Source organism: Grampus griseus (assembly GCF_964374135.1).
Source record: "Grampus griseus genome assembly, chromosome: 2".
In the NCBI taxonomy this organism is placed as follows: Eukaryota; Metazoa; Chordata; class Mammalia; order Artiodactyla; family Delphinidae; genus Grampus; species Grampus griseus.
The window spans coordinates 140,677,705-140,691,366 of NC_139018.1; the positions used below are offsets into that span (position 1 = coordinate 140,677,705).

Here is a 13,662-nt window from a genome sequence, read left to right on the forward strand (position 1 = left end):
TAACCTGAGATCTTCTCTGAGACTGGCTCAGATCTCTGGAGCTGAGGTACAGGAGCCTGGGGATATGGTGGAATGCCCCATCTGCCCAAATCCTCAGAGTGGGTGGTATAGACATGAAAGGGCTCTGCTGAACGCCTTGAGACCTCACAGTACTTTACATCCTGTATGTCCTGAGGATGATCGTCTCAATATGCGGAAACTCTCCTTGCATGATTAGGGTGCTTTGGTTTTCAGAGACTACGTGAATATAAGTATTTTCTGAGAGCTGTTGAAGGGAGGGGGGCTTGAGGAGAGACATGATCGTTGCCTTAAGAAATTATCTAATGAATCCAGGGTATTAGACTTGTACCAAACCATAAGCGCAAAGAGGCTGTGGTGAATGTTATTGCAGTAGGTTTCTAGGGACGGAGAGTGGGGTGGTCTGCAGTCACGAGAGAAGGCATCTGGGAAGAGGCCGGTTGGCAGCATGTATAGGGTTTATTACTGGAAATACCATAGTAGAAAAACATCGAATATAATTTTTTTAATATAAAAGAATGCCCAGGGCTTCCCTGGTGGTGCAGTGGTTGAGAGTCCGCCTGCCGATGCGGGGGACGCGGGTTCGTGCCCCGGTCCGGGAAGATCCCACATGCCGCGGAGCGGCTGGGCCCGTGAGCCATGGCTGCTGCGCCTGCGCGTCCGGAGCCTGTGCTCCGCAACGGGAGAGGCCACAACAGTGAGAGGCCCGCGTACCGCAAAAAAAAAAAAAAAAAAAAGAATGCCCATAATATCCCCAGATAAAAAGAAATTAGATAGGTTAAAGAGAGGAAGGAAGACATTCTGGGAAGGACAAATAGCATGAAGCAAGGTAAGTGGTAGGTAGGAATGCACACCTGCCTGTCCTAATCTTTTTTAAATTAAAAAAAAATTTCTTTAAAATTTTTTTTTTTTTTTTTTTTTTTTTTTTTTACCATACCACACAGCACATGGGATCTTACTTCCCTGGCCAGGGATCACACCCATGCCCCCTGCATTGGAAGCACAGAGTCTCAACCACTGGACTGCCAAGGAAGTCCCCTGCCTATCCTCGCTCCCAGTCTTGGGAGTGAGACAGAAAGGGGAGAGAACTAACATTTTTTGAATATCAGCTTCCAGTAATGCTGGGTTAGATAATTCCAACCAACTTTCCTACTGAGGGCAACTAATAAAGCTGAGCAAAATATTAAAATGTCTGCTTGAAGGCACTGGAGAGCTAACAAAGTGAAGAATCACTTGCCCAGGATCTGGGAAGAGATGGAAATCCAGAATGGTGAGCTCAGCCTTTGGCATAGCTTTTGTCCTGGGGTTGTTTGCCACTCCAGAAGGGGAGAATGAGAGACTCAGCAGTGTTGTAGACAGCCTCAAGGGACTTGGGAGACCAGAATTGGAGCCCATGGTCTCAAGGGTGGTAGCCCTGATAAACCCCCTTGTCTTTGGGTTGGGAACCCTGAAGGTTTGTACCATAGGATTAAGGGAACCAGAAGCAAATTACCCTCATGGGGGTTGAGGCTTAACTCTGAGTTACCTGGGTGACCAAGAAATATCTCAATCCTTGAAATCAGATTAAGGTGGTTCAAGATACCTTGCTCCCAAGCATCTGGAGGATGATAACATCATCTAAAGCCACAAATTATTTTTGAAAAATGTTTCAAATATAATATTCAGCACCTAAATGAAGATAACTAGGCCCACAAAGAGAGGAAAACATGAAAAGGGGGACTTGCCCAGCAGCCCAGTGGTTAGGACTCAGCACTTTCACGGCTGTGGCCCTGGGTCAATCCCTGGTTGGAGAACTAAGATCCTGCAAGCTGCGTATTATGGCAAAAAAAAAAAAAAAAAAAAGAAACATGAAAAAGAGCTAGCAAAAACAGCAGACAATATATTCCAAGTTTTGGAATTATCAGACATGAACTATTAAAACTAGAACTATACATTCTATATTCAAGAAGATAAAAAGGCAAGAGTGAAGATTTCGGCAGAGAACTAGAAACTATAAAAAGTGGCAGAGACTTTAAAATGAACCAACTAGAAATCCAGAACTAGAGAATACAGTAACGAATGTTAAATTAGTTATCGTGGTTATGGTCGTTCCAGTTCTGGATAAGATGGAGTAAATACCATCCACCCTGTATCTCCCACTGAATGCAACTAAAAACTTGGGCTAAATGCATGGTGCAGCTACTTGATGACTTTTTAAAAAAAATATATTTATTTTATGTATTTATTTTTGGCTGCGTTGGGTCTTTGTTGCCGTGCGGGTCTCCTTGTGGTGAGCGGGGGCTACTCTTCGTTGCAGTGTGTGGGCTTCTCATTGCGGTGGCTTCTCTTGTTGCAGAGCACAGGCTCTAGGTGCGTGGGCTTCGGTAGTTGCGGCTTGCTGGCTCCAGAGCGCAGCCTCGGTAGTTGTGGCACACGGGCTCTAGAGCACAGGTTCAGTAGTTGTGGCCCAGGGGCTTAGTTCCTCCACGGCATGTGGACTCTTCCAGGGCTTGAACCCATGTCCCCTGAATTGGCAGGCGGATTCTTAACCACTGCACCACCAGGGAAACCCTACTTGATGACTTTGATAAGCAAATAGTAGCAGACAGACTGAGGAATAAGACCAGAATTAAGTACCACTGATTCAGCAGTATTTACCCTTAAAAAAATCTAGTATTACCTGGCCTGGTCTTAATGCAATCAGAAACTCAGAAATAAGCATCAGGATGAACAGAGAGAGCTTTAGAAGCCCTTTTGAACAGGCTTGAGGAATAGGAGAGGAATCTCCTGGTAGTGACAGTAGCAGAGGCCACAGGGGTCTAAAACTTTGAGGGAGGACTGGAAAAGGGAATCCTAGGGACCCAGAAAGTAAAGGGTAGATCATACACAGGAAGAAGTTTGGGAAAGTGACTTCATAAGCTGTTTATAAATTCCTGGGCTTATTCTCACGCTGTTCATGCATGGATCTGGTTCTGAACATTGTATCAAAAAAGAACTAAGAGGCCATCATCCAAGTCCCAGACTGGCCACTGGGTGGCACACATACAGGACAGATCTGAATAGCACTGCAAAGACTTTGAAAATGGAACTGACACTGAAACTACAACCTCAGAATGTTGAATGGAACTTGCAGCCTGAACACAACCAAGTAGAGTGTCTGCTAAGACAAAAATATTAACGTTCTCCATAGGATTTATATAAGAAACCAGAATCTCATAATATTCAAAATGTGCCAGATATAGTAAGTATTATTTGGCATATGAGAAAATCAGGAAAATCTCAACTTGCATGGGAAAAGGCAGTTAAAGAATGCCAATGTCAAGATGGCAGATATGTTGGAATTATCTGACTCTAAAGCAGTGACAAAAAGTAAGGTTGAACACTCTGGAAATAAGTGGAAAGATAGAAAGTCTTGGCAAAGAAATACAAGATATAAAGAACAAATTGTTCATTTTAGAACTGAAAAATAAAATAACTGAAATAAAAAAGACTTGCTTGTTGGGCACAACAGCAGAATGAGGACAATAGGGAAAAAGTCAGTGCACTTTGAAGATAGGTCAATCAAAAGTATTCAATCTGAATAACAGAGAGAAAAAGACATGAACAGAGCTTCAAGGATCTGTGGTGCAATATCAAAATGTCTAACATTCATGTCATTGGATACCCAGAAGGAGAGAAGAGAGTATGGTGCAGAGAAAATATATGAAGAAATAATGGCTGAAAACTTCCCAAATTTGGCAAAAACCCCCCCACAAACTTACAGATCAAGAAGTTCAGCAAACCCCAAATAAGAAACACCCACAGAATTCCATGCCAGGGAACAGCATAGTCAAATTGCTGAGAACTGAAGACAGCAACAGCAATAAAATCTTGAAAGTAGTCAGAGAAAAAATGACGCACTATTTATAGGGGAACAATAACTTGAATGACTGCAGATTTCTCATCAGAAACAATGGAGGTTAAAAAGGAAGTGAAATAATATTTTTTAACTGCTGAAAGAAAATGCTTTTCAATCTATAATTCTACATTCAGCAAACATATCTTTTAGTATTGAAGGTGAAGTAAAGACATTCCAAGATAAAGGGAAACTAAGAGAATACAGTACTAGCAGACCTGTTCTAAAAGAATTGCTAAAGTAAATTTTTCAGACAAAGAGAAATGATACAAGGAATCTTGTAAATACCTGGGTAAACATAATAGATTATTCTTCTCTTCTTGAATTCTTTTTTAAAAATTATTTATTTATTTATTTGGCTGCGTTGGGTCTTCGTTGCTGTGCGCAGGCTTTCTCTAGTTGCGGCGAGCAGGGGCTACTCTTCGTTGTGGTGTGCGGTCTTCTTGAATTCTTTAAAAAGTGTTTGAAGGTAAAAAGTACAGATTATAACGTTGTCTGCTAAAGTTTTTAATGTATGTAAATGTAACATATAAAGAGGGAGAGGGTAAAGGGACCTATGTGGTGGTAAGATTACTACATTTCACTTGCAGTGGTAAGATGTTGACTCTAAGTAGACTGTGGGAAGTTAAGTGTATGTATTGCAGGCCCTAGAACAATAATTAAAATACAAAGAAATATAGTAAACATCACAATATGTAAATTAAAGTGGAATACTAAAAATTTTCAAATAATCTACAAGAAAACTGGAAAGGGGAAACAGGAAGAAATAACGGAGGGAACAAATAGAAAACAAATAATAAAATAATTGATGTAAATTCAAACGTATAAATAATTATATTAAATATAAGTAGTCTAAACACATGAAGTAAAAGACAGAGATTGTGAGACTGGATCAAAAAAAAAAATTCCCAACTCTATACTTTTTAAAAGAAATTGACTTCAATTCCAATGATATAGGTAGGTTAAAAGTAAAATTATAGAAAATATATACAATGCAAACACTAATCAACTGAAAACTGGACTGGCCATATTAATATCAGACAAACCAGACTTCAGAGCAAAGAAAATTACCAGGGAAAAATAGTGAAGTACATAATGATAAAAGAATCAATTCAAGAAAATGAAAATGAGTTTGCCCCTAACAACAGAGCTTCAAAATACATGAAGAAAAACTGGCAGAACTGAAAGGAGAAATAAACAAATCAACAATTATAGTTGGAGACTTTAACACGCCTCTCAATAACTCAATAATTGAACTAGTAAACAAAATCAGTAAGAATAGAAAAGAACTGAATAGCTTTATCAACTAACTGGATCTAATAGACACATAGCATACTCCACATAACAACAACAGAATACTCATTCATTTCAAGTGCATATAAAACATTCACTAGAATAGATCATATCCTGGGTCATAAACAAACCTTAACAAATATAAAATATTTGAAATAATACAAAGTATGTTCTCTGACAAAAATGAAATTAAACTAGAAATCAGTGACAGAGGATAATAGGAAAGTCTCCAAACACTTTTAAATTAAATATCGCACTTTTATGCGTCAGAGAGGAAGATCTTAATGTCAATTGGGAAATATTTTGAACTGAATGAAAGTGAAAGTACAACATATCAAAATTTTAGATGCTGTTAAATCAGTGTCTTGAGGAAAATTTATAGCATTAAATATTTATATTAGAAAAGAAGGTCTGAAATCAATACTCTAAGCTCTCATATTGATAAACTAGAAAAGGAAGAACAAAACTAACCCAAAGCAAGCAGAAGGAAGGGGAAAATAAGAAAAGAGTAAAAAATGAAATTGAAAACAGAAAAACTATGGGAAAAAATTAAACCAAAATCTTGTTATTTGAAAAGATCAATAATATTGATAAACCTCTAGCAAGACTCACAAAGAAAAAAAAAAAAAGAGAAGACACAAATTACCTGTATTCAGAACGAAAGAGGAGCTTGATTGTGGTGATCATTTCACAGTATATAGATATATCAAAACACAAGTTGTACACTTTAAATGTATACTGTTTTGTCAATTATACCTCAATAAAGCTCTTTAAAAAAAAAGAATGAAAGGAGATATCACTAGTGAACCTGCAAGCATTAAAAGGATAATAAAGGACTATTATGGGAAAAAATGCACTCACAAATTCAACAACTTAGATGAAATAGAACAATTCTTAAAAAAAAAAAACTACCAAAACTCATGTAAAAATGAAACAAGATAATTTGAATAACACTATGACTGTTAAGGAAATTGAGTTTGTAATTTTAAATCTCCTCCCCAAAATCTTTAGGGCCACATGGTTTTACTGGAAAATTGTACCAAATATTTAAAGATGATGAAGCCTCAGTATGAGCCCTGGGTCTGGGTTTCATCAAGGAAGTAGATTCCAGGTCCTTGACAATGCCCTGCTCCATCCCTGTTAAGCCCCTGGCTTTGTATCCTGCTTCTCCAAACCAGCACTCTCTCCTCTTAGAGGATTACAAGCCATAGTACTTGCCATTCAGTGGCTCATTCCTGTGAACCTCCTATGTGCCTCGGTCTGTGAAGGATGCAAAGGTGATTCAGACTGGTTCCTTAATCTCAAAAATTTTACAGAGAAGACAGAAAGACAGGATGGAAAATTAAAACTGCTAATGTTCTTTGTAATGAAAAAGCCCACAGAGAACCAGATAGGTTCACCCCAGCTCACACAGTTTTTTATTTTTAAGAAATACATGACATTCCTCCTCACTTCTCCATACAGTTCCAGATGCAGACACACACACCCACCCCACATAGTGTTTAGATAGGTCAGTCTTTATAGTTATTGCACACCAAGTCTAACCCTGGGCCTGTGCTGGGCCCTCTTTGAAAGGGAAGAGTTCACAGATTAGCAGGTGACACGTGCATAACTGCCACAGAGAATGAGGGTATAATAATAGAATTAGGTACATTTGCCATGGGTACATAGGATAAGAAGCCACGTACGTTTTGGGGGGTGGAGAAGGGAACTCAGAAGTCTTCTAAAACGAGAAGAAACTTGAGTGAGGTCTTCAGGGAAAAGAAGGAGGAGTTCTTCAGGTGAGCAATGAGAAGGCTGAGAATGTCCAGCAGAGAAAAACAAAGTGGTTATAAAATAGCACAGTAATCAGCATGGTACGTTAGTGTTGTTGGATGGAGGGACCCAAGAGATGAGGCTGGAGAGACAGACCTGGGTTCTCTGCTGAAGGACAGCCCTCACTGATCACACAAGGGCCTATTTACTTATGCATTTTCATTCTTAATTGGATTTTGTTAAATATGTGTCATAGGCACATGGTATAAAATCCAAAAAGTATAAAAAGTATTTAGAGAATATTAAATCTTCACCCCTTCCCTACTGCCACCACCCCATCCCTCTTCCTGAAATAAGTTGCCATAACTGGTATCTTGGGCATCCTTCCAGAGCTGTCTTCTGTACATTTACACGTATGTGTCTCTGTATTTTCCACATAAAGGTGGCATATGATACTTTCTGTCCTATACCTTGCTTTTTTATTTGGGTATTTATTTTATTTATTTGGGGTGTGGATATACCATAATTCATTGGATCAATCCTGTATTGATGTAATTTAGATATTTTCTAGCCTTTTGCTATTATAAACTATGAGGCAACGAGTATCCTTGTATATATGTCAGTTTGCACATGAAAGTATATCTATAGGGTAAATTCCTAGGAGTGGAACTGTTGGGTCAAAGAGTATAAGTATTTTTAGTTTTACTAGATAATGCCAAATTACTATCCATAGAGGCTGTGCTGATGCCTGTTTCCCCATACCCTGCCGGGCAGGGAGTATTCTTAAACTTTTTGCTCTTTTAGGCTAGGGCTTTTAGGCTTTAGCCTGTAAGTGATGATAAGCTGCTGAGAGGCTTTTAAGGAGGGGAGTGTCACAATCAGATTTATTTTTTATTTTTGTATTATTATTTTTAATTTATTTATTTTTGGCTGCGTTGGGTCTTTGTTGCTGAACGCAGACTTTCTCTAGTTGCAGCGAGCGGGCATTACTCTTTGTTGCGGTGCATGGGCTTCTCATTGCGGTGGCTTCTCTTGTGGAGCTGGGGCTCTAGGCATGCAGGCTTCAGTAGTTGTGGCACGCAGGCTCAGTAGTTGTGGTGCACGGGCTTAGTTGCTCCGTGGCATGTGGGATCTTCCCGGACCAGGGCTCGAACCCATGTCCCCCGCATTGGCAGGCAGATTCTTAACCACTGTGCCACCAGGGAAGTGCCCAGATTTATATTTTAGAAAGATCACTTGGGCTGCATATTTGGCAGAGGCAAAGACTAGAGTCACGGATAACAATTAGGAGGCTTTACTATAGTCCAGGCAAGATAGAATTGTTGGCAGCTTAGATTAGGGTGTTGGCAGTGGAGACAGAGAGAAGGGAATGGATATTGAGATACTGAAGAGGCAGGTTCAGTAGGACTCAGGGACTGATCAGTCTGCGGGTGAGGGGGAGTGAAGACAGCTTTAATCAAAAGTTTTGTTCACATGAGCCTTGTGTGTAAAGTCAGCATTTTCTTTGTAAATGTATAGATCTCATGTCCATATTAATACTTTCTAATCCTGGGACTTCCTTGGTGGTACAGTGGTTAAGATTCTGTGCTCCCAATGCAGGGGGCCCAGGTTCAATCCCTGGTCAGGGAACTAGATCCCGCATGCCGCAACGAAGATCCCGCATGCTGCAACTAAGACCCAGTGCAGCCAAATAAATAAATAAATATTAAAAATATATTTCTTAATCCTAGAATATCAGAAGTTAAAAAAAGGTTCTAATATATGCTGTTTGTTGGCTCCAAGGTTTTTTTTTTTTTTAATTATTTTTAAAATTTTATTTTTGGCTGCATTGGGTTTTTGTTGCTGTGCGCGGGCTTTTCTGTAATTGCGGTGAGCACGGGCTTCTCATTGCGGTGACCTCTCTTGTTGCAGAGCAGGGGCTCTAGGCACACGGGCTTCAGTAGTTGTGGCACACGGGCTCAGTAGTTGTGGCTCGCAGGTTCTAGAGTGCAGGCTCAGTAGTTGTGGTGCATGGGCTTAGTTGCTCCGTGGCATGTGGGATCTTCCTGGACCAGGGCTTGAACCCATGTTCCGTGCATTGGCAGGTGGATTCTTAACCACTGCACCACCAGGGAAGCCCAGCTCCAAGGTGTTTTTGTACGTGTCTTACTGGTTCTCAGAGAAGTTGGAGGAGCGTTTTTACTAACATTCTTCGGTCAGTCAGACTTACATTTGATGGCTCCTGTTATTCACCAGACTCTTCTATTTCTTTCGTATTCATACCATTCATTCAGAATTCCATACGCAGTAAAGTAACTTTAAATTTTATATTTAATTTAAATATAATTTAATTAAATACATATTAAGGTCTCATACGTTCCGTTTGCTTTGGTTTTGTGTGTGGTTCTTCTGATACTTAGAAATATTTGTACGTAGTACTTTATAATTTAAATTTTATGTAATATCATCCATAATTTTATCTGTTTAGTCAGTGTGTTTTACTTTTTTATGATGAGCAGTGATCGTGCTTCCACTTCCTCCCTACCTTTTTTCCCTTTCATTTTCTATCTCCTATTTTCCCAAAGTTTTATTTCTAAGTGACTATCTTTGTATAATTGAATATGCTGTATTTCTGTTACCTGGGTTTTCAGCTTTGAGTCATGCCTTTGATTCCTGGCTTGTATAACTGATACAATTAAGGCATTTAACTCCACTTGTCATCTTCTTCCCCCTTCCCCTTCTGTGCTAGTTGTATCGTTTCTGCATTGTCAGGGCATAAACACTGACATTCTGATCTGCCACTCTAAACTTTTTTGGTTTTAGTCTTGGTTCTATGGTTAAATATATGTTCAGCGTTCACCATCAATTCTTCTGCTGTGGTTTCCCCAGTCATCTTTTGGTTGACCAAAGTTTGTTCTCCAGTAGTTTCCTCCAGGGCCACGGAACACTATTCCTTAAGTTCTCGTATGTTCAAAATCTATTTTCTTAGCAATTTTCCTGTATTTTTGCTCATGTTTTTTGAGAACTGCCTGCGGTAGGCTGCTCCACTGTTCTTTTCCTGACTGTTGGACGTCTCCCTTGTATGTCTTCTGCTTGATTTCCACCCAGTCCTCCATGATCCTACAGCTCTTGCAACCTCCCAGAGTTTCATCTATCTGCTTTTGGCAATCCTTCCCTTTTTTTTTTTTTTTTTGAGACTGTAGGTTTTATTAGCCTCCATTTCCACTAACAATGGAATTTGCTTTGATTTTTCTTGTTTACTTAGTTGGTTTTGATTATATCCAACATGAAAAGAGGCAATTTACTGTTTTATGCCAGGATGTTTAGATAGAAGGTCCTTTAATTATATTTAAATGTGTGACCATATAGTGTAACAACGAAGAACATGAGATTTGAAGCTAGACACACCTGGCTTCTAAACTAAACTCTACCGCTTACTCTCTGATAATGGACAAACCATATTCCTTCTTTGGCCATCAGTGTTCTTATCTCTAAAATAGAGATGATTCTTGCAAATTATTTGGTATTGTTGTGAGGAGCGAGGCAATACATATGTGATAAGTAGGGGCCTAGCATGGTGTTTTGCAAATAGCGGGTGTTCGGAAGGGTAACGTTATAATGTTTCACGGATCTCCTGGCACAGGTGTCATTCGTAATGACTTTAACCCTCTCTGGATGGCATTTTGTAATTGCCGCTCACTCAGCATTAATGATGATGCTGTCCCTGATGCTATCAAGGAGACCCCCTGGCACTCTCCCACTTCACCCATAATTCTATCCAGGACAGTTAGTGCCACAAGAGAGGGACAGATTGACTGCTCGGAGGCCCTGGGGAGAGGACACTCTCCTCCGAATGGCAGGGTTGAGGGGTGGGGTAGCACGTGATCAGGGGCTGTCAGGAGAGGCAAAATTTCTTCGGGGAGAGGTGGGGAGGGCCAGAGCTAGACCTGGATTCTGGATATTCCCTGGTGTAGACTCTGGGATCAGGGATTGGGTGGGTGGGCTTGGGACTCTGTCACCCCCAGCAGGCCTGAGAAACCAGGTGGCAGGATTCTCATCATGGCAGTTCTGGATGAGGTCAGAGAAGGCTGGGATGTTGGATTGGAAAGAGATCCTAAGGCACGTGTAGTTAAGTTCTTGCTTCTGTCCATGTGTTCTCAGGTCCAGGAGTCCCAGGCAACCATGGCTCCTACCACATTGGCCAGCAGCAGCTCTGATATGGTCTCCGCTGGTTGCAGCACCTCCAGAAGTCAGGACATCATTGAGCCCATGGACACAGAAACCCAGGAGGATGGGAGAGCAGCTGCTGATCAAAACACTGGAGGCAAGAAGAATACAGAGATGGATAGGAAGATGCAGGTGGATGGGAGGACGCAGGGAGATGGAACACAAACCACCCAGAGGACACAGGCAGATAGGAAGACACAGGTGGATGTTGTGACACAAGAAAGTGAGAGGTCAGAGTCAGGCAGGAATTCCCAGGAGGATGTGATGGCACAAGGAAAGGTGGGGACCCAGGCAGATAAGAGGACACAGGCAGACAGAAGGGTGCAGGAAGGCAAGGGGACATGGTCAGAGGGGAGCATTCCCACAGCTGTGAAATGTTGGTCAGAGAAGGCGTCCATGACCGGTATCAGCCCACAGTCCAGGGCCCCCAAACGCCCACCTTCAGAGGATCCTAGGTCCCCTCAGATTACTGAATGCTTTGAACAGACCCCAGAAGAGTTCTCCGTCCCAGACAAACCTGAGTTTATGCTCAGATCTGACGAGGCAGCAGGAACGGCCTCCGGAAGCCGTGAGGAAACTGTGCCAGGTCCCCTGGCGGGGGGCCTCACACGCGGGGCACAGCTGCCTCCTGAGGGCAGTTTGGAGCAGGTGGGAGGAGAGAGATATCAAGGGCCGGAGCAGTCGGGTCCAGTTAAGGACAAGGCCAACGAGGGCCTGTCCCAGGGCCCCAAGCAGGAACAGCCGGGAGAAGTGCTGCCTGTGGACCTGGGTGGCTGTCCTTCAGCGGGCCTGAGCCGCCAGGTGCCCACTCTGCCCTCTCTTCCTGGGGCCGGCCTGACGGATAACTCACAGCAGCGGCTGCCCAGCACCCCGGCTTCTCAGCACATGAGCACAGCTGCCTTCCTACCCTCTGGGGACAAGGCCTCGCTGAGTTCTGCCCCCGCACTGCACCTGGGGCTGGGCGCCCCCAGCCAGAGTCACCCGCCAGGAACCAGGGCAGCAGACGCTGAGGGGGCCTGCGCCAAGGTGCCCGGTGTGGAAGGGAGGACTTCAGGCCCCCAGACCTGTGACCCTGGCCTTATAGACTCCCTGAAGAGCTACTTGCTCCTGCTGCTGAAGCTATCCAGCTCAGAGACGAGTGGCAGGGGCCCAGGGGCCCAGGAGGAAGCTGCCGCTGGGGATCAGGCACCCTCACCCTCTCTGGCCCCCACCGTGGAAGTGGCCGGTCTGAGTCCCCGGACGTCACGGCGCATCCTGGAGCGTGTGGAGAACAACCGTCTGGTGCAGAGCGCGCAGACTCTGCTGCTGAGCCCCTGTACCTCCCGCCGCCTCACTGGCCTCCTGGACCGCGAGGTGCAGGTTGGCTGTCAGGCCCTGGCTGCTGCCCGGTGCCCTGGCCCCAGCCCCCTCTCTGTCCCTGCCATCGTGGTAGGTGAGGAGGAAGGCCCCGGGGTGGCCTCAGGAGGATCCAGTGAAGGTGAGGGAGAGGTTTCCCTTGAGGGGCCTGGCCTCCTGCCGACCTCCCAGGAGAGCGGCATGGGTGGGCCGCTGGGGGGCGTGGGTGGACAGGCAGCCCCTGGGCAGGGACTGCTGTCAGCAGAGAGCAGAGCCCAGGAACGCTTCCGAGAGGAGGAGATCCCAGGGGAAGCTCTGACAGATCTCCCCGCAGCTACCCCTGAGGAACTGGCTCTGGGGGCCCGGAGGAAGAGGTTTCTCCCTAAGGTCAGAGCAGCAGGAGATGGGGAGCCAACCAAGCCCGAAGAAAGGGAGAGCCCCTCGGGTTCCCCCCGGGGGCCCCGGAAGGGCCTTGCACCGGGGCTCCCGGGGAGTCCAGGGCGGGAGAAACGCTCCCCTACTCAGGGCAGAAAGGCAGACCTGCTGGAGGTGCCGCGGGCAGAGGAGGAGCCGGCAGCAGGGGCCCTGGGCTCCAGCCCCAGAGCCAGCAACCTGGAAGCAGAGATGGCCCTGGAGGAAGGCAAGCAGGGCACTCCGGCCAAGCCAAGGAGAGCCAAAGACCTGCTAAAAGGTGAGCAACAGGTACGGCTTCCCAGGAGCGGGCTGCCCGGAGCAGGGCCCTGCTGGGGTAACCCTGCCTGCTAGAGGTTTCGCGTACCTCTGTAAAGGGTATTCTTAGGTAATAATCCCGCAGGCTTTGGAATCGGAAAGGCCGCTTGGAGTTGGAAATAGTACCAACTTTGTAACATTGTGAGGGTTACATGGGATAGAATAAATCAAGTACTCAGCACAGGGCCTGGCTTCAATAGTATCCTAGCTCTATCATCATCATCACCACCGTAATCGCCTTTTTGTAGACTTGTCCCGCGAGTACAGAGTGGTACGGACAGGATTCAAACGCAGGGTCTTAGGTTTAGGAGCCTAGGCTGCAAGCTGAAGTTCCTCTCTTGACTGCTGTCTGCGGCCTCAGCTGTGAGGCTCTCCCTGGCCTGGAGTGGAGGTGCTGTACTATGTTCTTTCTAGCTAAGAGGTGCGCTTTGAAGTCAGGGCAGAAGCCTCAG

The 13,662-nt window shown here is 44.2% G+C and overlaps 1 protein-coding gene across 2 annotated transcripts in view; it reads left to right on the forward strand.

Annotated features, from left to right (window-relative positions):
- ALPK3 (alpha kinase 3) overlaps positions 1-13,662 on the forward strand; it is a 53,851-nt gene that overhangs the window by 25,229 nt on the left and 14,960 nt on the right. For both annotated transcript variants that reach the window (XM_082648921.1, XM_082648920.1), the window contains one exon: positions 11,081-13,172. In XM_082648921.1, coding sequence (XP_082505047.1) covers positions 11,081-13,172 — 2,092 coding nt within the window. The remainder of the gene's footprint in view (positions 1-11,080; positions 13,173-13,662) is intronic.